General features: G+C 43.7%; 1 protein-coding gene across 2 annotated transcripts in view; it reads left to right on the top strand.

Moving 5' to 3' along the window:
- The window catches only part of Kat7 (lysine acetyltransferase 7), a 37,271-nt gene extending 22,666 nt beyond the window's left edge, over positions 1 to 14,605 (top strand). The window contains exons 9-15 of one of the 2 annotated variants that reach the window (XM_057774438.1): positions 846 to 1,037; positions 3,965 to 4,054; positions 4,256 to 4,396; positions 6,839 to 6,932; positions 10,424 to 10,570; positions 11,243 to 11,349; positions 12,096 to 14,605. In XM_057774438.1, coding sequence (XP_057630421.1) covers positions 846 to 1,037; positions 3,965 to 4,054; positions 4,256 to 4,396; positions 6,839 to 6,932; positions 10,424 to 10,570; positions 11,243 to 11,349; positions 12,096 to 12,197 — 873 coding nt within the window. In that variant the 3' untranslated portion in view covers positions 12,198 to 14,605. The remainder of the gene's footprint in view (positions 1 to 845; positions 1,038 to 3,964; positions 4,055 to 4,255; positions 4,397 to 6,838; positions 6,933 to 10,423; positions 10,571 to 11,242; positions 11,350 to 12,095) is intronic. The other variant, XM_057774439.1, reaches the window with a different exon arrangement.
- Positions 14,606 to 21,591: the final 6,986 nt, after the last annotated feature.

Below are 21,591 nucleotides of genomic sequence, written 5' to 3'. Positions count from 1 at the left end.
AGAGCTAAAATAAAAGAGACTTTTTTTTAAAAAAATATTTATTATGTATACAATATTCTGTCTGTGTGTATGTCTGCAGGCCAGAAGAGGGCACCGGACCTCATTACAGATGGTTGTGAGCTACCATGTGGTTGCCGGGAATTGAACTCAGGACCTTTGGAAGAGCAATGCTCTTAACCTCTGAGCCATCTCTCCAGCCCCACAAGAGACTTTTTTATTTTACAATTAGTATAGCTGGCAAGTTTTCTGTGTGAACCGCCTGATTTTCCCTGTTCAGGTAACTCTCATTAGTGGCTGTCTCATGGAGAGAGGCCAGTCTAGCTGATTATTTTATAGCTTAGCCACTGGCCTAGCAGAGTCTTTTAAGAACAAGGATAATAGGAGCTCTAGATGGCTCAGTGGCTAAGAACACTTGCTATTTTTGCAGAGAGCTATGTTCAGTTCCTAGCACCCACCTGATGACTATAGTTACCTGTAACTCCCAATTTCAGGCATCTGATGCCCTTTTTTCTGATCTCTGCAGACACTAGGCACGCGTGTAGTGCACATATGTGTATGCAAACAACATCCATACACATTATATAGATAAAAAAAATCTGCCGGGCGGTGGAGGCGCACGCCTTTAATCCCAGCACTCGGGAGGCAGAGGCAGGCGGATCTCTGTGAGTTCGAGACCAGCCTGGTCTACAAGAGCTAGTTCCAGGACAGGCTCCAAAACCACAGAGAAACCCTGTCTCGAAACCCCCCCCCCCAAAAAAAATCTAATTTTAAAATCAAAGCTAAGGAATCCTAATTCTTATTTGTTTTGGATAATTCCTTATTGTTTTGGTGTCTTTTGGCAATAGGAGAAGTTACGGCTTCAAGGCCAAATAACAGAGGGGAGCAACATGATTAAAACAATTGCTTTTGGGCGCTATGAGCTGGATACTTGGTACCATTCTCCCTATCCTGAAGAATATGCACGGCTGGGACGTCTCTACATGTGTGAATTCTGTTTAAAATACATGAAGAGCCAAACAATACTCCGCCGACACATGGTATGTTTTTTTTGAGTTCTACTACTGTGTCCATGGACATGAGGGTGATGTTATAGGAGTTCCCAGTTATGTCCTAGAGATGACATCTCCCAAGTCGTAGCAATCGAGTGGAGACTTAAGAAATTGGAAGTTACATTTCAGGGGGGCCACTGCTGCAAGGCACCTTAATTACGTCCTGTCTACAAACATGTTTTTTCTCTTTCTAATCTTTTGTTTTCTTCCTCAGAATATGAATGACCTTTCCCTATAGTATGTGTTTGCCCCAAATTCCAAGAAAATACATATATTTCATTAGATAAGACAGACAGTGTAACTCATATTTTAGGTGGAGGGTATCTGTGGAATGTGTGTTGAATGAATGTATATACAAGGGAGATCCACTTGGAAGGGATAATGAAAGTAACAGAATTGGTTGATAGTTTGTTTCTGAATGTTGTTTGTATTAAAATAGGAAAGGATTGCACACCTTGGTCTAGTGAATTATATGAGTATAAAAGTCTGATTTCAGGAAATACAAGCTTGTTTGCATTCCCATTGTGTCAGGTGTAATCACTTGTAATCACTGAAATGGCCTCTTTAGCTGGCTAATGTTTTCAACAAATAACTATTGCATTGGTTTAGTTATCCTGGAAAAAACCAGCAGGAGTAAGTGTAGCCGGCTTTCTTGGACCTCCAACTCCCAAATCAGAATATGGAGACTTACTATTAGTTATGAATGCTCAGCCTTAGTTTAGGCTTGTCCCACTATCTCTTATAACTTACTTTAACTTGTTTCTCTTCCTCTCTGTTTTTCCTTGGGGCTTTTTACCTTTCTTTATTCTGTATGTTCTTCTTTCTTGCTTCCTTCATGTCTGGCTGACTGGTGGCAGCCTCGCTGGCTAGTCCCTAGTGTCTCCTCTTTTTCTCCCTCTTGCTTTCCTCAAGCCTGGATTCCTCTTCCTGCTTATTCTCTCTGCCTGCCTGCCCGCCCCGCCTATTCTCGACTGCCTAGCTATTGGCCTGTCAGCTTTTTATTAGAGCAATCAGGTGTCTTAGGCAGGCAAGGTAAAACAAAAGTACCACATCTTTACATAGTTAAACATATATTCTATTTCTTAGCAATAAGGGGAGGAGATAGGAACATAGATGGAACTTTGAAACAATCCCAGGTAATAAATTTTTGAGTTGGGCATTGGTGACGCACACCTTTAATCCCAGCATTTGGGAGACAGAGGCAGGCAGATCTCTGTGAGTTCAAGGCCAGCCTGGTCTACAAAGCGAGTTCCAGGACAACCAGAACTGTTACACAGAGAAACCCTGTCTTGAAAAACAAACAAACGGGGCTGGAGAGATGGCTCAGAGGTTAAGAGCATTGCCTGCTCTTCCAAAGGTCCTGAGTTCAATTCCCAGCAACCACATGGTGGCTCACAACCATCTGTAATGGGGTCTGGTGCCCTCTTCTGGCCTGCAGGCATACACACAGACAGAATATTGTATACATAATAAATAAATAAATATTAAAAAAAAAAAAAAAAGAAAAACAAACAGCCGGGCGATGGTGGCGCACGCCTTTAATCCCAGCACTTGGGAGGCAGAGGCAGGCGGATCTCTGTGAGTTCGAGACCAGCCTGGTATACAAGAGTTAGTTCCAGGACAGGCTCCAAAACCAAAGAGAAACCCTGTCTCGAAAAACCAAAAAAAAAAAAAAGAAGAAAAAGAAAAACAAACAAGCAAATAAATGAATTTTTGAGTTACCTATGAAAATTAGAACATGTTGTGTATGCCTTAAACAGACACACACACAGGCTTGAGCGCCTGTCTCTGTGCTAGGGAGGGAGTGCAACCTCATGCTTACTGGGTAAGTACTGTACAATATACTGTACCATTGAGCTACAGTCCCAAACCTGGAACATAATTCTTTTAAGGTGTGTATATAATGTTTGTTTCAGATAGGGTCTTTAGCTCAAGCTAGCTGTTTTCCTATCTCTGTCTCTTGAGTACTTATATTACCAGTGTGTACCAACCACTTTGTCCAGTGGATCTTTATTCTTAAGTTGCCAAAAAGATGTAGTAAATTGTTTAATAAGAGTTTTTCTATATGTGTGAATATGTATGTGTGTGTATGCATGTGGATGTGTGCACACGTGGCTACATACCATGGCGTACATGTGAAGATGATAGAACAACTTGTGGGAGTCAGTTCCCTCTTGCTATGTAAGTTCCCAGAATTGAATTTTAGTCATCATGCTTGGCAGCAAACACCTGTACTTGCTTAGAACTTTTCACCGGCAGAGTATGAGAACTTGACTTGCTCCTAAGATGCTGGGTACTAGCCCCAGCACCATGAATTGAACATTTTGAGAATAAGAAAATGGGGTTACTTGGAGCCAAGTGCCTTCCACCTTCCTGTTTCTTTGCTAGGCCTTCTACCTGTTAAAATAAGCCATAGAAGGGATTTCTTTTTCTAGCATATGGCAGGAGGTGGGCAGATAGTGAGATAGTGACTCATGATTGCAGATCTATTTTTCAGGCTGAGGACAGAAGATGAAGGTAGGATGGTACTGGGAAGGGACTGGTAAAGGTGAGCATAGCATACTTAGCAACACTAAGCTGCCAGAATAAGCTGCTTAAGAATTTCCTGTTAGCATGAGACATTTTATTGTAAGCAAGGATATTCTTATTAATCTGGCTTTTACATTGTCGGTGATTTAATATCTTGGACTGAGATAATGCCAAAAATAATCCAGAAAACTTGAACCAAACAGCCAAAGTAATGCCATTGATATGTTGCAACAGCTTAAGAAGGCTTTAACTTTTCTGAAAATGATTGATTTCACTGTCCTCAAGTGTGTTCAACTGTCCATTAACTCAGCCAGTTCCTTTTCCCACTTGAGGAACAGAGTTGTAGGAAAATCTGATTGCTTCATGTGAACTACATTTTCTTGTAGGCCAAATGTGTGTGGAAACACCCCCCTGGTGATGAGATATACCGCAAAGGCTCCATCTCTGTGTTTGAAGTAGATGGCAAGAAAAACAAGGTAAAAAGTGGTGACTTGAGAGAAAGATGCTAGTGGCAAGCATTGATGGGGTTCCAAAGGATTGTTTGATCTTCACCAAACATTTGTGTAGGACTAGGGATTAGTTCTGTTTCAAAGTAGTGCTGGTACAGTCATTGTTTTAGGCTTTGCTTTGGGTGTTTTCTCAATTCTTCTGATCATTGACTCTTTCTCTGTTTCCAGATCTACTGCCAAAACTTGTGCCTTTTGGCGAAGCTTTTTCTGGACCATAAGACGTTATACTATGATGTAGAACCTTTCCTGTTCTACGTTATGACAGAAGCAGACAATACTGGCTGTCACCTGATTGGATATTTTTCTAAGGTCAGCAGGATCCTGGGGATTTAGAAGCTTAACAACCACAGCAGCATTATGGGTATTGGCGTTAGAGAACTCAGATCTCTGATGGGGAAGCAGACAGTGGTGATAGGCTTTTTGTAAACTAAAGAAGAAAGGCAAGCATTACTCATGTATTACAGATGGCTTCGTGCAAGTATCCTGTTCAGGCTCTGCCTTTGTCACCCAGGCTGGCCAGGAATTGTTGTGCAGCCTAAGCTGGCTTCAAACTCAGGCCCAGGACAGTCTTCCTGCCTCAACCTCCAAAGGGCTGGGATTACAGATGTATGCCAAGACACCTGGCTAGTGCTGTTATTAGAAGGTTCTAGTTTATTCGTTTTTATGCTTGTGGATTGGAGCTATTAATTACTGGCCTGAACCCTCCCTGTAAACTTAAAACACATCCAGTAGCTGAAGCACCTCTTCTGGCTTTGCTTCCCTCTTTGTTGTTAGGTTAAAACCAGGAACATAAACTGGGCAGTGGTGGTGCACACCTTTAATCCCAGCACTTGGGAGGCAGAGGCAGGCGGATCTCTGTGATTTCAAGGCCATCCTGGTCTACAAAGCAAGTTCCAGGACAATCAGGGCTGTTACACAGAGAAACCCTGTCTCCAAACAAACAAAAAGATGGACGGTTAGCACAGTGGTCTCCAAACTGACTATTTCAAAAGTATTTTTGTCTACTTGTTCTCTGTTGTGTGATTTCAATCCAGATGATCCTTTAGTACCCGAGGTTGCTCGGATCTACAAAACAGAGAGATAGAAAAAAGTACAGCAGAATAGCTAGCTCTGGAATGGATTCAGAAGTATGTGATGTAATTAAAGAAATTATTGGATAGCCTCTATAGATAAAGCTAGGGAACTCTGAAAAAGACAGTCCTTTTGATTTCCATTTGGCTGCTTTCTATGAGCCTCATTTCTCCTGTACACATGTTTATCTGACATAACAGTGCTGTGTGCTGTACATTGAACAACAAACTAGAAATACTGTACTTCTGTACCCACATTGTCTCCTAGCAGAGAAGTGTGTGTGTGAGAAGCCATTTCTTCAGGCATATCCTAGGTGTGAGACTAAAAGCTTTCCTTGTTAACCTACATTTGGATAATGGTAAGACATGAGGGGTAGTGGGCACACAGTGCGGGCTTGGATGGAAGGAAAAAGACTCCAGTGACCCGTAGGAGATTGTTCTTAAGTGGAATCCATCTAATCTCAGTCATAAAAAGCAAGGTGAAGAACCGGAAGCTGCTTTTGTATTCATTTCACCCTGAAGGACTTACAAGCTAGGTGGATGTTATGACCAAACAGATTAGACTACCTACATGCTATATTTTAAGCTCTAGTTTGACTGGTCAACATTTAAATGGACTGGAGCAGTTAGCACATAAAATGCAATGGGCTTTATTCCCAATACTCACCTCTCCCTGCTCTTTCAGCCTTCCTCTTTTTTTAGCCCCTCTCCATAATCTTTGGTTTGTATGTGGTTTCTCAGTTAGTACATAGCTGATAGCATTTATTTTTCTTAAAAACACTGATATAGGCCTGTTTCAATGTAAGGCTGAAAATTCATTTGATGGAAATACTTGTGTGTAGTTAAAGACCCAGTTGCTCCTCTGGAGCTTGTACATTCAAGAATGATTAATCTGTGTAATAAACTGACTACCATAGTCACTACATATTAAAAAACAAACAAACAAACACAAGAAAAGATGCAGGCTCAGATCCAGCTTACGGTTTTCTTTCGTTTTGTTGAGGTCTCCCTGTGTAGTCCTGACTGGCATAGAACTCAGCATAGATTTACTTGCTTTTGCCTCCGTGGTGCTGGTATTAAAGGTTACCGCAGCTGTGGTTATGGATTTTAATGTACTGTGACAATTAAAACACAATGCACCGTACAATTCATCCCTTAAACTGTTCAGGGCAATGGCTTCTAGTATAATGACAAGTTGTGACTGATGTAGTCATCATAGTTTCCATTGTTTCTGTCCCTATTTCCTCTTTCCCCGTCCTGGCACTTCTCCTACAAATTGACTTATTCTGGACATTTAAAAACAGAATCAGGTATTGTGTGATTTGGTTGTCTTTTTACCTTCCAGGAGAATTTGGTTTGGTTTCCTGTCTTTCTGACGGGCAAGCTGTCTTCTGAAACAGTGCTTCTTAGAGAGGGCTCCTAGTATGCCATCCCAGCACTCTTGGCTTTGGTGTGCTCTTGGAGTTATCTCCTTAAATTGGCGCTGGAGGTCTGAGCTTGAGAGATCCTTAGGTTGATAGCTTTGGCATCATGGTGTGGTAACAGCTGTCACATCCTCAGACTAACAGTATTTTGATTTACAAGGCCTTATAGTCTTATTTCTTAATCTAGGATGGGGATGATTGTAGTGAAACTTTTGGTCTCAATGTCTCATGATCTGCTTGTCTGTTTTTGATTTTAGGAGAAGAATTCATTTCTCAACTACAATGTGTCCTGTATCCTCACCATGCCTCAGTATATGAGACAGGGCTATGGCAAAATGCTCATTGATTTCAGTAAGTGATGCTGCTGAACATCAGCTCTTCACGGCTGGGACCCTGGGGTCGTCGGGCACTTTGATATGTGCTCTTGATAATTCCCCCCATGTAGTAGAAGTGTCCTGACAGCTAGTTAATGAATGGACAGATTGGGGGAATACGAACATTTGCCAATGAATACAGAACCTGAAGTTGCTACTGACTCAGTAGGAGATGCAGAGAATAATAAAGTAAACTCTGCAGGATTATCGCATTTGAGACTGAAACAGCACATATGCATGCCTAAGGCTTAAAGTTGTCCTTTGATGCTAGGGATTTCACTTATGTAAGCACTTGTGGAAGTAATCCATGTACTGATTCAGGCTTTGGGTTTTATACACTCTTCATTAATCATGGGTATCGGGTTTTTTTTGAATTTGTCTAACCCACTAATGTTAATGGGGGGGGGGTAGGGATTTTATTACATTTGTTGGTTTGGAGGGTACATGTGGAGATCAGAGGACAACTTGCAAGAGTCTTCTTCCTCCATGTGGGTCCTGGGTTTGAACTAAGATCAGTCAGCTTGATGACAAAGTGCCTCCATTAAACTGTCAATTTAAAATGGCTGTAAGCATTGTGCTGAAGTGATGGTCTTTAGCCCAGGAAGACTGATAAATGCATGTGTTAGACACGCTCTCTACAGACATGAATTATAGTACTATGGGTTGAGCCTTTGAATCAACAGAATGTGTTGTAAGATGTTTTTAAACAGGGGGCTGGAGAAATGGCTCAGTGGTTAAGAGAACTGGCTGTTCTCCTAGAGGACCCGAGTTCAGCTCCAAGCACCCACATGGCGGCTCACAACTGTCTGTAACTCCAGGATCTGACATCCTCACACAGACATACATGCACACCAGTGTACATAAACTAAAAATAGATTTTTTTTAAAAATATATGTTTTAAAGAAGAAAAGAACATTGGACATAAAAAATTTGATGGCTGCCGGGCGGTGGTGGCGCACGCCTTTAATCCCAGCACTTGGGAGGCAGAGGTAGGCGGATCTCTGTGAGTTCGAGACCAGCCTGGTCTACAAGAGCTAGTTCCAGGACAGGCTCCAAAACCACAGAGAAACCCTGTCTCGAAAAACCACAAAAAAAAAAAAAAAAAATTTGATGGCTCTGGCCAGAGGCGCTCAAGAAACAAACTTCACTCCTGTGAGCAGTGATTCAGTATTTCTAAGTCTGCATAACCACTGTGCCAACGAGAATCAGCTGTGTACTATCAGCATCCATGTATTGAATTTTAGTCACAGGAAGAGTGGAGGCTTGGCTGGAGAAATGGCTCAGTGAGTGGGTAAGAGCACTGACTGCTCTTGCAGAGAGCCCAGGTTCAGTTTCTAGAACCCACATGGCACTCAGAGCCAACTGTAATTCTAGTTTCAGGGGATCAGATGCCCTCTTCTGGCCTCCACACATTGTGTACATACATAAATTCATACATGTAGGCAGACACCATACACATAAAATAAAAAGAAATGTTTTTAAGTCTATTTTTGGTCATGAGTATTATCTGATATGCCTGTGTGTATGTTCATATTGACAATCAGAAGTTGATAGTATAGTGTCTCCTCCATTTTTGATTTATTTATTGACAGAACATCTGTCACTAAACTGAGAACTCAGTTTACTTTGACTAGTCTAGATCGCCGGCATGCCCATCTATGCCTCCAGAAAGCTGAGGTTACTGGCAGCCACCATGTCTTGCCTACTTTTTTGAGAGTTCTTTGGATCCAGACTCTTGGGTTTTTTTGTTTTTGTTTTTCGAGACAGGGTTTCTCTGTGGTTTTGGAGCCTGTCCTGGAACTAGCTCTTGTAGACCAGGCTGGTCTCGAACTCACAGAGATCCTCCTGCCTCTGCCTCCCGAGTGCTGGGATTAAAGGCATGCGCCACCACCACCCGGCTCAGACTCTTGTTTTTATGCTTACATGGAAAGTACTTTATCGGGGCAGGAAAGATGGCTCAGAGGTTAAGAGCCCTGGCTGCTCTTCCAGAGGCCCTGAGTTCAATTCCCAGCAACCACATGGTGGCTCACAGCCATCTGTAATGAGATCTGGTGCCCTCTTCTGGCCTGAGGGCACACATGCAGACAGAACACTGTAAACAAAATAAATAACTCTTTAAAATTAAAAAAAAAAAAAGTACTTTATCTGCTGAGCCATTTTCCTAGTCCCTAAATATTTTTTTGTTTTTTTGTTTGTTTTTGGTTTTGTTTTTTCAAGACGGTTTCTCTGTAGCTTTTGGAGTCTGTCCTGGAACTAGCTCTTGTAGACCAGACTGGCCTTGAACTCACAGAGATCCCTTACCTCTACCTCCCGAGTGCTGGGATTAAAAGCATGCGCCACCACCCGCCTGGCTAAAATTTTTTTTAAATTAATATTTAGTTAGTTTGATTATTTTGAGGAAGGGTTTCTATGTGTGACAGTTCTGGCTGTCCTGGAACTCACTCTGTAGACTAGGATGCCCTTGAACTAACAAGATCTGCCTGCCTCTGCCTCCTGGGTGCTGTGATTAAAGGCGTATGCCACCACCACCTGGCCATATTTTAGGTACATTGGTGTTTTGCCTGCATATATATCTGTGTGAGGGCTTCCAGTGCCCTGGAAGTAGAGTCACAGACAGTTGTGAGCTGCCATGTGGGTTCTGGGAATTCAATCTGAGTAGTCTAGAAGAGCAGTCAGCGCTCTTAACCGTAAAGCCATTTCTCCAGCCCCAAGGAAAATATTTTAGACTAGACATGGTGGATTGTACACATAATGCTAACACTCCTGAGGATTATCATACTGTCAGCCTGGTTTAACTTTAAAAAGAAATGATTGTTGTGTTTTGTAATGAAGCGACTTCCATCTCTGTTCTTAGCAAACACCTACAGAACCATTGCTATTAAAGCTCCTTGTGATGGCTTCCAGGGTTGTCTCTATAAGTGCCAGTTATAAGACATTTAGTTAGACTGTAAGTACACATTTCCTCCACTCTTGTTTATACAAAGCCAGTATGTCTTCACCAGCCACACAGAACATCTCTGCTGAATAGCTGGCTCTCTGGTACTGCAAAGTTTTCTGTGTTTGCAGTTTTTTGCTGTTAGGACAAGGTTTAGTGTTACGTGAAAAAATCTGACTGGGCTTCCCAAGACTGTGGAGGCAGAAACAATGGGGAAGATTTCACTGCAGGTTCAAGGCCAGCCTGGTCTATATATAGTATGTCACAGGCCAATCAGCATCATATTGAGACCTTGTCTCAAAAAAGCTGCCTCACCCAAGGACTGGTGAGACAGCTCAGTGAGTAATGGCATTTACTGCCAAGCTTAAGGATCTGAGTTCAGTTCACAATACCTACACAGTAGAAGGCGAGAACTGATTCCTGCAAGTTGTTCTTTGATTTCCACATCAGCATGCACACAAAATAAGTAGACATAATTTTTTAAGTCCCCCTCCCTAAATAAAAGGAATGAAAACCAAGTCTGTGTTTGGCAGGTTACTTACTTTCCAAAGTGGAAGAGAAAGTCGGCTCTCCAGAGCGCCCCCTGTCGGACCTGGGGCTCATAAGCTACCGAAGCTACTGGAAGGAAGTACTGCTCCGGTACCTGCACAACTTTCAGGGCAAGGAGATTTCCATCAAAGGTAGGTCACGCTTGGTGACAGTGGTCCCCGTTCTGTTTAATCTATGATTAGAGAGCATTGCAGAGACCCTCACTACAGGGCTGAAGCTTCCAGAATGTTGGGTCCTGGAATGGTTGTAAAGTGGTTTCTCCCATCTGGAGTTATTAACATTCAGTTCACGTAAAAACCAAGAAGAGGACCTGGAGAGATGGCTTATCAGTTAAGGGCACTGGCTGCTCTTCTGGAGGAATCGGGTTCAATTCTTAGTACCCATATTGCAGCCCACAACTATATGTAACTCCAGTTTTAGCACACACATACACAGACGTACACTCAGGCCAAATGCCCATATACATAAAATATATTCATACACCTGTGAATATATGTCATTTCTTTTAAAAATCAAGAAGAAAGACTTCAAGTATTTTGAAACATTGGAATTTTAGGAAAGACATCTGGCTCTTATGCAGGAAGAATTTAGGATTCCAGTTTGATTTCTGAGGATCTCAGAGTAGTGTCTTACCATTAAATCTGTTTTTGGTAGTTAACTTTGGCTGGTCAAACATTCTGATCAGGTAGCCTAAGTACCTCAGATTTGTGCTCTGGAAACTCCATGAAAATGAAAGGGGGCCTTGGGAGGCATGGGTGTGGGTTCTATGCTTCAGCTGGGATCTCAGTAGCTGCTCTGTACAGAAATCAGCCAGGAAACAGCTGTGAATCCCGTGGACATCGTCAGCACTCTTCAAGCCCTTCAGATGCTCAAGTACTGGAAAGGCAAGCACCTAGTTTTGAAGAGACAGGTGAGAGTTCCCTCAGCTGCGGGTGGTGTCCTTAGAACTTAGCAGAGCTCGGTGGGGTTGCACTACCCACAGTTGACTTCCCTTAAAGGGTGTGACTGGAAGCTTCTAGCCTTGTTCCAGCTGGCAGCGAGGTCCACGTGGCCTTTGTTTCTAAGCTTATCTCCTCCCTTGTCCTTATCAGAGCTTTTGGTAAGCTCTGTGAGATCTGGCTGACAAGTTAAGCAGCTTTGAGTGGCATAACATTTCTGCCCATCCATGAGCGTTCTCATGAGTTCTAAGATTCTCATAAGTGGTTTGGGATTATTTTGTTAAATGCCACCTCAGCTCATCCCTTTTTTTTTTTTTTTTTTTTTTTTGGGTTTTTTGAGACAGGGTTTCTCTGTAGCTTTGGAGCCTGTCCTGGAACTCCCTTTGTAGACCAGGCTGGCCTCGAACACACAGAGATCCGCCTGCCTCTGCCTCCCGAGTGCTGGGATTAAAGGCGTGCGCCACCACCGCCCGGCCCCATTTTGCATTTTTAGTTACTTACATGTAATAAGCATAAATGAATGGTTTTCAGCTCTCATTGAAGGCAGAATAGGAAGAAATAGATTAGGGAGGAAAGCAGTTTGCAAATCCAAAGATAATATTATGTTTTACCTTTTATAGATTATTGGAACCTGGGAGAATCTGTTGCTGGCCATTTTGGAATCTTTTAAAGTGTGTTAGTTCCATATATGTGATAATTGCTCCTTTTTTCTTCATAGGACCTGATAGATGAATGGATAGCCAAAGAGGCCAAAAGGTCCAACTCCAATAAAACCATGGATCCAAGCTGCTTAAAATGGACCCCTCCCAAGGGCACTTAAAGTGACCTGTCATTCTGAGCCAGCGAGCCCCAGCAGTAGGAATCCGTACCCTAGGGATCTGTCTGTCATTTCTGTTGCTCTTGTGATTGGCAAGTACAGTATCCTTTGGGAAGGCCACCCCCTCAGGACTGTCCTGGCTCCGACCTTCGTGTACACTGCAGACACTGGTTCTGAGGAACTGTTGTTTCGGCCTCAGTGAGGTTGCCTGGACGGATCTGTATTAGGCTCAAGTACAGATCCTCATAGCACTGACCCAGGAGTTGTGTTATGGTACTGTACCTGTCCAGTCACTGGTTCCCTCATATTCGTTAGCCCCGTGAGGTTTGTTGTGTCCTAAACTTTGTGCTAGTGCTTTTTCCTGCCTGGTTACCAGACCTCCAAACATGGTTGCAACCGAAGGGCCCTTTCCAGTTATTCCTTACACATTCTTTGTGAAGGGGCGGGGAAGAGGCAGCACTTATGAGTATATGTCTATCTCCTGGGAGGGGTCCATTCATCCTGGATTTCATCTCACTGTTACTTATTTTTCCATTTTTGTCAAATGACTTGCCTTTGGTCAGGATCAGACTGGCCTGAGCTAGGTATTCCTAAAACGTTTCCCAGGGGATCACAGCAGCTGGTCCATCTGAATGAGACAGGTGAAGAGGAAGAGGCGGTGATTCCATATTTTTCTTTGTGTTCACTCACGGGCACTGGGGCAGTATCTTACTGGAAGGAAATGGGTAATTCTTTTTTCACAGCAGAAAGTACCCCCTCTTTATTTTCTGCCCTCTTTTATGTTGGCAGTTGCCTAGTATTTTAACAGTTTTCTTTCATGCCACATGGTAGTTGATTAATCACACTGCAGATATTTCCACCTGCCTTTGCCAGTCTGGTGTAGGGCAGATATACTTCCACGTAAGTTGCACTGATTTTGTCCAGAGCTTCCTGGGAGAAGTGGAAAGTGGTTGAAAATGAGTTCTGTTTCTCAGCCCATGACTCAGCAAGACAGAGTGGCCACACTGCTACGGTTTGCTTCCCTTCAACAGTGCCTCCCCCTGCAACAGGCTGAAGTGCTTCTGTCCCTCCAAGAACTTCGTTGCCCTTTTAGAACTTGCCACCATCATCCTGTTCTCTGGTTTCCTATTTTTGGTGGTGTTAAGTGAAGGAAGAAATGTTCCCTCTAATTTCTCCCTGTCCCATTATATAACCTGCTATCTTGGGGGCAGCTTTTGATGTCTGACATGCCACCCTTCCCAACTTGGTCTCCTGCAGCACTGCTGTCTTCACGTGGCACCCTCACCACAATCCTAACTCTGGTCATTTGTGCCTTTCTCTTGTCATCTCTGTACACTACTAATATCCACTGTGGGTTGGAGGGAGCTGATCTTAAGCATGTTCAGTGGCGGCTCCCCTCCAGTTTCAGTGTCACTGTTAACATTTATCCAAATGCTGTTCACTGGGGATTTTTCTTAAGGGATAAAGGCCTTTTACAGATGCTGACCCTTCCCCACATGTGGTAGAATGTGCTCTTCTTTATCTACTCAATAAAGCATGTTCTCTGCTCATGTCTGAGTAATCTGAGGCTTGTTTATGTGTGGAAATGGTATGATTGATCCGTGGTTAATGGCTCCGTGAAGGGTTAGGAGTGGGGTTTGTAACTGGATTGATTTCCCCATGTGAAACAGATTGTTGACAGAGTGTTGACTCTGAACTCATTAATTGGTAGGACAAATTGAATCTGCCTCCCTTTGGCTCCAGGAACTAGTTATGCACAACAGTGACTAGCTAGTATAACATTCTTTGATTCTTCTGCCTCTGGTTTGGGGGGTGGAACAAGTGGGGAGTTAAGGTAGGTGGAGGTACCATACATGCTTATAGGAGGCAGAAACAAGTGTGTTCCTTTCTCTCCAAGTGAGCAGTGAGCCACGTAAACCATGTCTCTCTAATCATTGCCCAACTCAGACTGTGCTTCTGGGAATAGTTGCATTTTGCTTGTGTTTGCTTGGTCAGGAATAGGGAGGTTGGGCACTGCCATCTATCTGTATGGTAGAAGAGGAGCTATGTTTGCTGGGGTGGTTTTGCTCACTGGCAGGCCCTCCTACTGCAGTTGGGAAATGCAATGGAGAAAAATAGCTTCCCCTTCTATTCATCTTAGAAAAGGTTTGTTCAAGTCTTTGAGTTATAAACATTCACAGCAGAGGGAAATTTTGTTCTTTCACACTTTGAAGATTGTTAATGTGGACCATGAGAAATGAGTACTAAGAGAGAAAGGTTGTGTGGTCCTGATCCTGTTTCTAGACTAGTCATCACCACTAAAGTTTGACACTACCCATTTACAACCCACTTGGCTTTCCAACCTGTAGAAGAAATCTGGAGAATTGTCTACAGTTAGTTGTTTCTGGGTCTGACACAGCGGATGACTATTTGGGGCAGCATCCTGTGTGCTTATTTCCCAGGTCCTTGCATTAGCTGCATGCTGCTTGCTCACACTGGTTGTACAGGAGGAAGTCTGGAGCCAGGAAGCCAGAATGTTCACTGTGCTCTGTCCCAGGTGAGAATCTGTACTGCCTCTACCATTGCCTTCTTCAGCTTCAGTTCCCTAGTGTGTAATCATCCTCTCTTTCTAGGTATCTACTGCTAGGTAGATACACTTATTAGAAACAGCCATGTTGCGGGGCAGTGATGGCACACACCTTTATTCCCAGCACTTGGGAGGCAGAGGCAGGCAGATCTCTGTGAGTTCGAGGCTAGCCTGGTCTACAAGAGTGAGTTCCAGGACAGGCTCCAAAGCTACAGAGAAACCCTGTCTTGAAAAACCACAAGGAAAAGAAAAAAGAAACAGCCATTTTTCTAGAGGCTTCATTGAAAGGATACTCATTAATTTGCTGAGAACTTTCAGATATTGAATGAGAGCCTTGTATCTCTTGCCTCCAAAAGGCATGCCGTGATGAGGTCTGGTCACCTGATGCCTATTTTCCCATTTCTCCTGGGATTATTGGGTCCTGCAAAGACATTTTTAGCAGTGTAGTATATGCTTTGTAGAGCATAATGGTGCTTCCTACTTGGCCTTGGCTGGGATTAGGTATGCTGAAATGTAGTTGTCCGTCAGGCTGATTGGTCTAGATCAGTGGTTCTCAACTTTCCTAATGTTGCAATCCTTTAATACAGTTCCTCATATTGTGACCCCCAACCATAAAACTATTTTTGTTGCTACTTCATAACTGATTTTGATACTGTTATGAATTGTAATGTCAGTATCTGATATGCAGAATATCTAATATGCAACCCTGGTAAAAGGGTCATTTGACCCCCAAAAGAGTCATGACCCACAGTTAGGTCTAGATCTAGTTATAGATAAAAATTGATCACAGTTTGCTTGCAGCACCCATTGCTTCTGGAACAAGAAACCAGTGGGAATGATCATTTGGTTGCCTTACAAGAGTAGCCCTAGACCTTCCTGCTCTTAAGAGGAAGAGCAGTTGCCAAGACAAATGATTAGTTAGAGTGACTGTTCTTACAGCAGGGTCAAGCAGGAGGGCTCCAAGCCATGATCTTCTGTTTGTTTATGGCCTTTGGGAAGTTGATAAATACATTAGGGGTGCGTGTGTGCATGTGTGTATGTGTACACTTATGCAGAAATGCACACATTTATTTACAGTTGAGGAAATTGCCTTTCAAGTCCCTTCCCAGACACGGGGTTAGTGAAGCCTGATTTGAGAATCTTCGTGGTTTAGCAGGAAACATTCTGGCTGCTCAACTCTTACTCAGGACTCTGAACTCGTTCTCGGGATGTGCTTGAATGCAAAGAACCGATTCTGGTGAGTGGTGAAGTATAGAGGAAGGACTGGTTTACTGGCTGCTGGACTCACAGGGTGTGTGTCTTGAGAATAGAAGATGAGAACACCTTTGCTAAATAATAGGATGTGATGTGCTAGGAATGGGATCTCAGCTGCTTTTACTCAGGACTTTTGGCCACAAGCTTGCAAATGACTGCCTCTCGCAGACTGAGGGGGGCAGTGTAAATTGCTCACTTCCTTTGTGGTTATCTTAAGCAATGCCAATGAATGTCACTAAACCAGAAACAAGGTTCAGCAGTGAGGAAAATGCCCCCCCGGGTGAAGCATCAGTTTGCCCCTCCCCTCCTGTTCAGTGTGTGCCTTCAGGTACATGTTCAGACACCTGGCTTTGTTTACTTGAGCCTGAGAATAGAGAAAATAACCTGGACTGTTGACCACTTTGGCTCCATGGTGTCGCCTCCCAAGTGTTCCTTGTGAGTGATAAGCATCTCTATTCTCTACAAGTCACGTTCCAGTAGGGGTTGTTTCTGCAAACAGCTTACCTTGGACTTAACTCTGTCACAAGTTGTTGGAGACTTGTTCTCTTTTTTTTTTTTTTTTTTTTTTTTTTTTGGTTTTTCGAGATAGGGTTTCTCTGTGGCTTTGGAGCCTGTCCTGGAACTAGCTCTTGTAGACCAGGCTGGTCTCGAACTCACAGAGATCCGCCTACCTCTGCCTCCCAAGTGCTGGGATTAAAGGCGTGCGCCACCACTGCCCGGCCGAGACTTGTTCTCTTATCTCAGTCTAGAGCGTGCTAGATGCTGCTTCATCCCTGTGTGCATGGGGGCCTTGTGAGTGGTTCACTTCCCTTGAGTGTGTGTCAGATTTGGGATTTTGGGATGATGGTTTGGTGATTGTAGACCAGAAGCAGAAGTTGACCTGCAGTGTATGAAGAGACTAGACAGAACTGGGGTACTCCTGCTGACAGCACCAAAAACTCAAATGTGGGGTTGAAGATGTCACTCCCAACCTAACTCAGGAATTCAGAGTCTGGCTTTGAATTCCTAATCTTCCTGCCTCCAGCTTGGAATGCTGGGCCACACTCACTTGAGATATGACTTTCAGAACTCTAACTTTCTTCTTGGGATGACCACTATTTCTGTTACCTGTACTGTGTAGCTCCCTGGAGACAAGCCTGTTAGAAGCAGGGGATGTTAATCCTTTCAGATACTCTCCAAACACTTACCAGTACTGCCATTGAGCTGGCATTAGATCCTGTACTTTGAGAAATCCCACCTTACTGAGAGACGAGCTCAGTACTTAGAGCACCAACATTATCTCACCACTTAACAGTGGGAATGGGAAGAAGAGGACACTGAGACAGCCAAATGATGGTTCCCAATTAGAAACCTTTACAGAGCAATTGGCTTGGCTACTCACTAGAAATTACTTGAATGGAGACAGTGTTGTTTGTAGAGATCAGGAGCTTGGGGTAACATGCACAGAAGTGGGCTTTCAGAGTGGGGACATCTCAGCTCTTTCCCAAAAGCCATCGAGTCTTCCAAGGCACCTGGGATGCTTAGATTGGGAAGTGAGCAGATGAAGTATATCTACCGGAAAATTCCGCTGTAAGGACAGACTCCAGGGAAGAAGTCCATACTGTCCCCCACTCGATATTCATCTCCATGTGGAGCTGGCTTGAGTCTTAACGGTAAACAGGAAGTTTTAGAACAGATTTACTATAGGTCTAGTGAAAGCAGGCTGGCTGGGCACAGTGTACCGAGCTGTAATCCTAGCCTGGGGTGGCTGAACTTGGGAGGATTGCAGATTAAAGGCCATCCTAGCTGCCCTGTTTTAGGAAAAAAAAATGAGAAAAAAAAAAAGTGAAGACTTCCTTAGTGGTAGTCTTAATTAATTTGATCACCTCTCCAGTGTCGTCTGCTGTCACCGCCCAGACATTCAAATGCTTAATTTCCCTTCCTGTTCAGTGTACCTTGCTGCCACTCAACGTCACACATGGAGGGGAACAAGTGCCCCCGGAAAGATAACCATTTCCTCTTGGAATGAGGGACACAAGATGAACATATTTTTGTGGTTCAGTAAGTGAATGAGCTTCCTTTGCTGTTAACCCTGCCCATGTAATTCCAATATATTTCTAGTTCAGCCCTATCATGTATGTTCCTGTGTGTACTTACGTACTTGCATGTGTATGCACAACATGAGAGGGTATTGTTTCTCAGGTGCTAAACACTTGTGTTTTTGAGACCAGATCTCTCATTTGCATAGAGCTCACCTATCTCTGTCCTCTGTCCCCAGCACCATGATTATAATGATTTTTTTCTCTTTTCTTCTTCTTTTTTTTTGTCAGCACATGGAGGGGTGGGAAAGCAGCTCAGGGACCCCACAGAGCTCCCACTTTCTCAAAGTGCTGGGCAGTGGCACATGCCTTTAATTCCAGCACTCGGGAGGCAGAGGCAGGTGATCTCTGAGTTCGAGGCCAGCTTGGTCTACAGAGTGAGTGCCAGAACAGGCTCCAAAGCTACGCAGAGAAATCCTGTCTTGAAAACAAAAACAAAAAAACACTCTACCATGCTCTGTTTCTTTTTCCTATTGTTTGTCATATTTGGTTGGTTGGTTTTTTGAGACAGTTCTGGTTGTCCCGAAACTTACTCTGTAGATCAGGCTGGCCTTGAGCTCACAGAGATCCACCTGCCTCCCGAATACTGGGATTAAAGGTATGCATCACCATCATCTGGCTATTATTATTACTACTATTATTATTTTATTATTCTGGGGATCAAACTGCGGTCTTCATGCTTACATGGAAAGTACTGTGCTGGCTGAGCTGGCCCCATCCCTTATCAATCTTATTTTCAGTGTTTGCCCTTGGATTTCATTATAAGGGACTTTTTAAAAATTAAGTTTGCTGGGCTGGAGAGATGGCTCAGAGGTTAAGAGCACTGACTGCTCTTCCAGAGGTCCTGAGTTCAATTCGCAGCGACCACATGGTGGCTCACAACCATCTGTGCTGAGATCTGGCGCCCTCCTCTGGCGTGTGGGCATACATCGAGGCAGAATGTTGTATACATAATAAATAAATAAATCTTTAAAAAAAAAAATTAAGTTTGCTAACCTGGGTATGGTGGCACAAGCCTTTAATCCCAGCATTTGGGAGGCAAAAGCAGGTGGATCTCTGAGTTTAAGGTCAGCCTGGTCTACAACGTGAGTTCCTGGACAGCCAACACTGCACAGAGAAACTATGTCTCAAAAAGCCAAAAGAAAAGAAAAATAAAAATTAACTATTTTCTGTGTACACATGTGTGACTACTACATCACATGTAGTGATCAGAGGATATGTTTTGAGAGTTACTTCTCTTCATCAAGTGGGTTTTGGAGATTGCGTCAGATTTGGTAGTAAGCGGTCTACTCACTGAGATAAGTGAGTCACCTCACTGGGACATTTTCTTTCCCCAGATAGAGTCTCAGCATGTTGTTCAGGCTGAATTCCTGAGCTCAAGCCTCAGCCTCCTGTGGGCTGAGACTGCAGATAAATACCACTATACCTAGCTTCTGACGTCATTAAACATCTCAGGGTCCTCTGTCATAGGCAAAGTGTTTCCCCCACTAGATTGGGGCTCTGAGGTTGGTGCTGTTCTGTTTTTCTTGAGCTCTACCCTGGCATACAAATGGGGACAGCTAATTGTAAAAGCCAAGCAGTTGAAGGACCACCTTATACAAAAAGATTGATGACCTGCGACCAAACTGCAATCAGGACTAAGTTGAAGAGGGTGACTTTGTTTTTGTTTTTTTAAATCTTTTTTAGCTTTATTTTGTGTCTGTGTGTTGGTACACATATGCTATCTCACACACGTAGAAGTCAAAGGACTACTTGGAAGCGTTTACTCTTCCACCTTGTGGGTCCCGAGGATTGAATTCGAGTTGCTGGTCTTGGCAAGAAATGCCTTAAACCCACTCAGTCATATCATCAAGCCAGGAATATCAGGAATCCAAGGAGAAGAAGGCCTCTGACCCTACTCCCTCTTATACCCAAATGCATGCAATGCCCACCCCATCAGGAACTCTCTTGGTTCTGTTGCAGTTCTTAGCCCGGCCCCAAGTTCTTTTCCCACCTGAGGGTGGACCTGGGCTGTGTAATTTTGCTCTGCTCTTCTGACATCCTGCCCTCTGCCCTACCTGGCCAAGAAAGCTACTTGTTACTGCTCTGTGAGTAAGCTCATACTAGTCTACCTTTTATCCCAGAACTGTAGAATATGGCATTTAAATAACTTAGGGTTCTGTTGGCATAAGACATGATTGCTCCTGGCAGCACCAATCTATTCCCAAGAGAACATTGAGCACTGAACATACTCCACTTGGAGCTTGTTTTCTGCTTGGCAAAACTGGCCTTTGGGCAAGGAACTGCCCATGCCTCGACCACTGACAAAATGCACGGTGTCCAGACCAGACAAGCAAAATACAAGAAAAAAAGCCAAACCTTGCCAAGACAGGGTAAGATGGTTTTGGAAATTTTCCTGCCTCTGAAAATGGTCTGTCAATTACTCTAGGCCTTAGCCAAAGTTGGTTGCTCCAACGTTGCAAATGAGATTTGGGTGATTGCCCAGGTAGCCAGTTGTCTCTGTCATTTACTGCACATTTTGGAAACTGCTTGATTTTACTTCCTGCTTACTCAAGTAATCTTATTTCCCTTCTCAGGTCTTCGATGAGGTCGTAGTTACTTTCCTCTAATGACTTAGCCAAACCATTTCTAACGCGAGACTTAGACTCTTAGGATAAAATAATTATTAAAACATATGTTTCTTGCTTAATATTGTTTATTTTGGTTGTAATTCTAATTTTTATATTTGATGCCTGTTATGTATAGTTTTGTATTGGGTTTGGAACTCTTATTTAGACAAAAAGGGGAGGTGCTGAGGAACCTCCTTCAGCTGTGGCCTTGGAGAGGCCGTGGCAGGTTGGGCGTGGACTTGAGTACCAAAAAGGTGCTCCTGAGCTCTCTCCTCTCGCCTGGATGCTGGATTCAGTTCCTGTTCCCCGTTTGTGCAGAGGACTGTGATCTGTGAGTCCCCCTTAAATAAAGAACCCCTTATTATACTTCATTCTGAGTTAGTGTGGGATTAATTTATTTACGTTCTTCTGCACTGCTCACTTTTATGGAGCCCCACTGTTGGGCATGAGTTACAGGGTGTGAATCTTACCCTGTAATACACAGACACGAGAGCCTGTGTAGGGACATAGCCCCACCCATTGGGGGCGTGTTCGCCTCGGGCTAATGTTTACGGATAAATCTGCCGGGCGTGAGCCCAGCAGCCCTTTTCTTTTGCTCCGCTTTTCCAATGCTCCGCGGGAACCTGTGGTCCTGTAAGTTTATTTCCTTATTAAAGCTGTATATATCTATATAATCTGTCTGCATTCATTTGCGCCGCCACAAGCCTGGGTGCAAGGGAGAGCTGGGCCACTGCAGCCTGTGAGGCAGCACTGCTTTGTGTGCCATTGCTACCTGGTGCCAAGAGGCCTAGAAGAAATGCAGGGCTCAATGCGGGCCTGGCATGAGTGCCCAAGTTAAGAACAGAAGACACTGGACTGTTGGCCTGAGGCGCTTCAGCTGTAACGTTCAG

Source organism: Chionomys nivalis, chromosome 7 (genome assembly GCF_950005125.1).
Source record: "Chionomys nivalis chromosome 7, mChiNiv1.1, whole genome shotgun sequence".
In the NCBI taxonomy this organism is placed as follows: domain Eukaryota; kingdom Metazoa; phylum Chordata; class Mammalia; order Rodentia; family Cricetidae; genus Chionomys; species Chionomys nivalis.
Note: the sequence above shows the minus strand (reverse complement) of the source record. Positions and strands in the feature narration are given on the sequence as shown.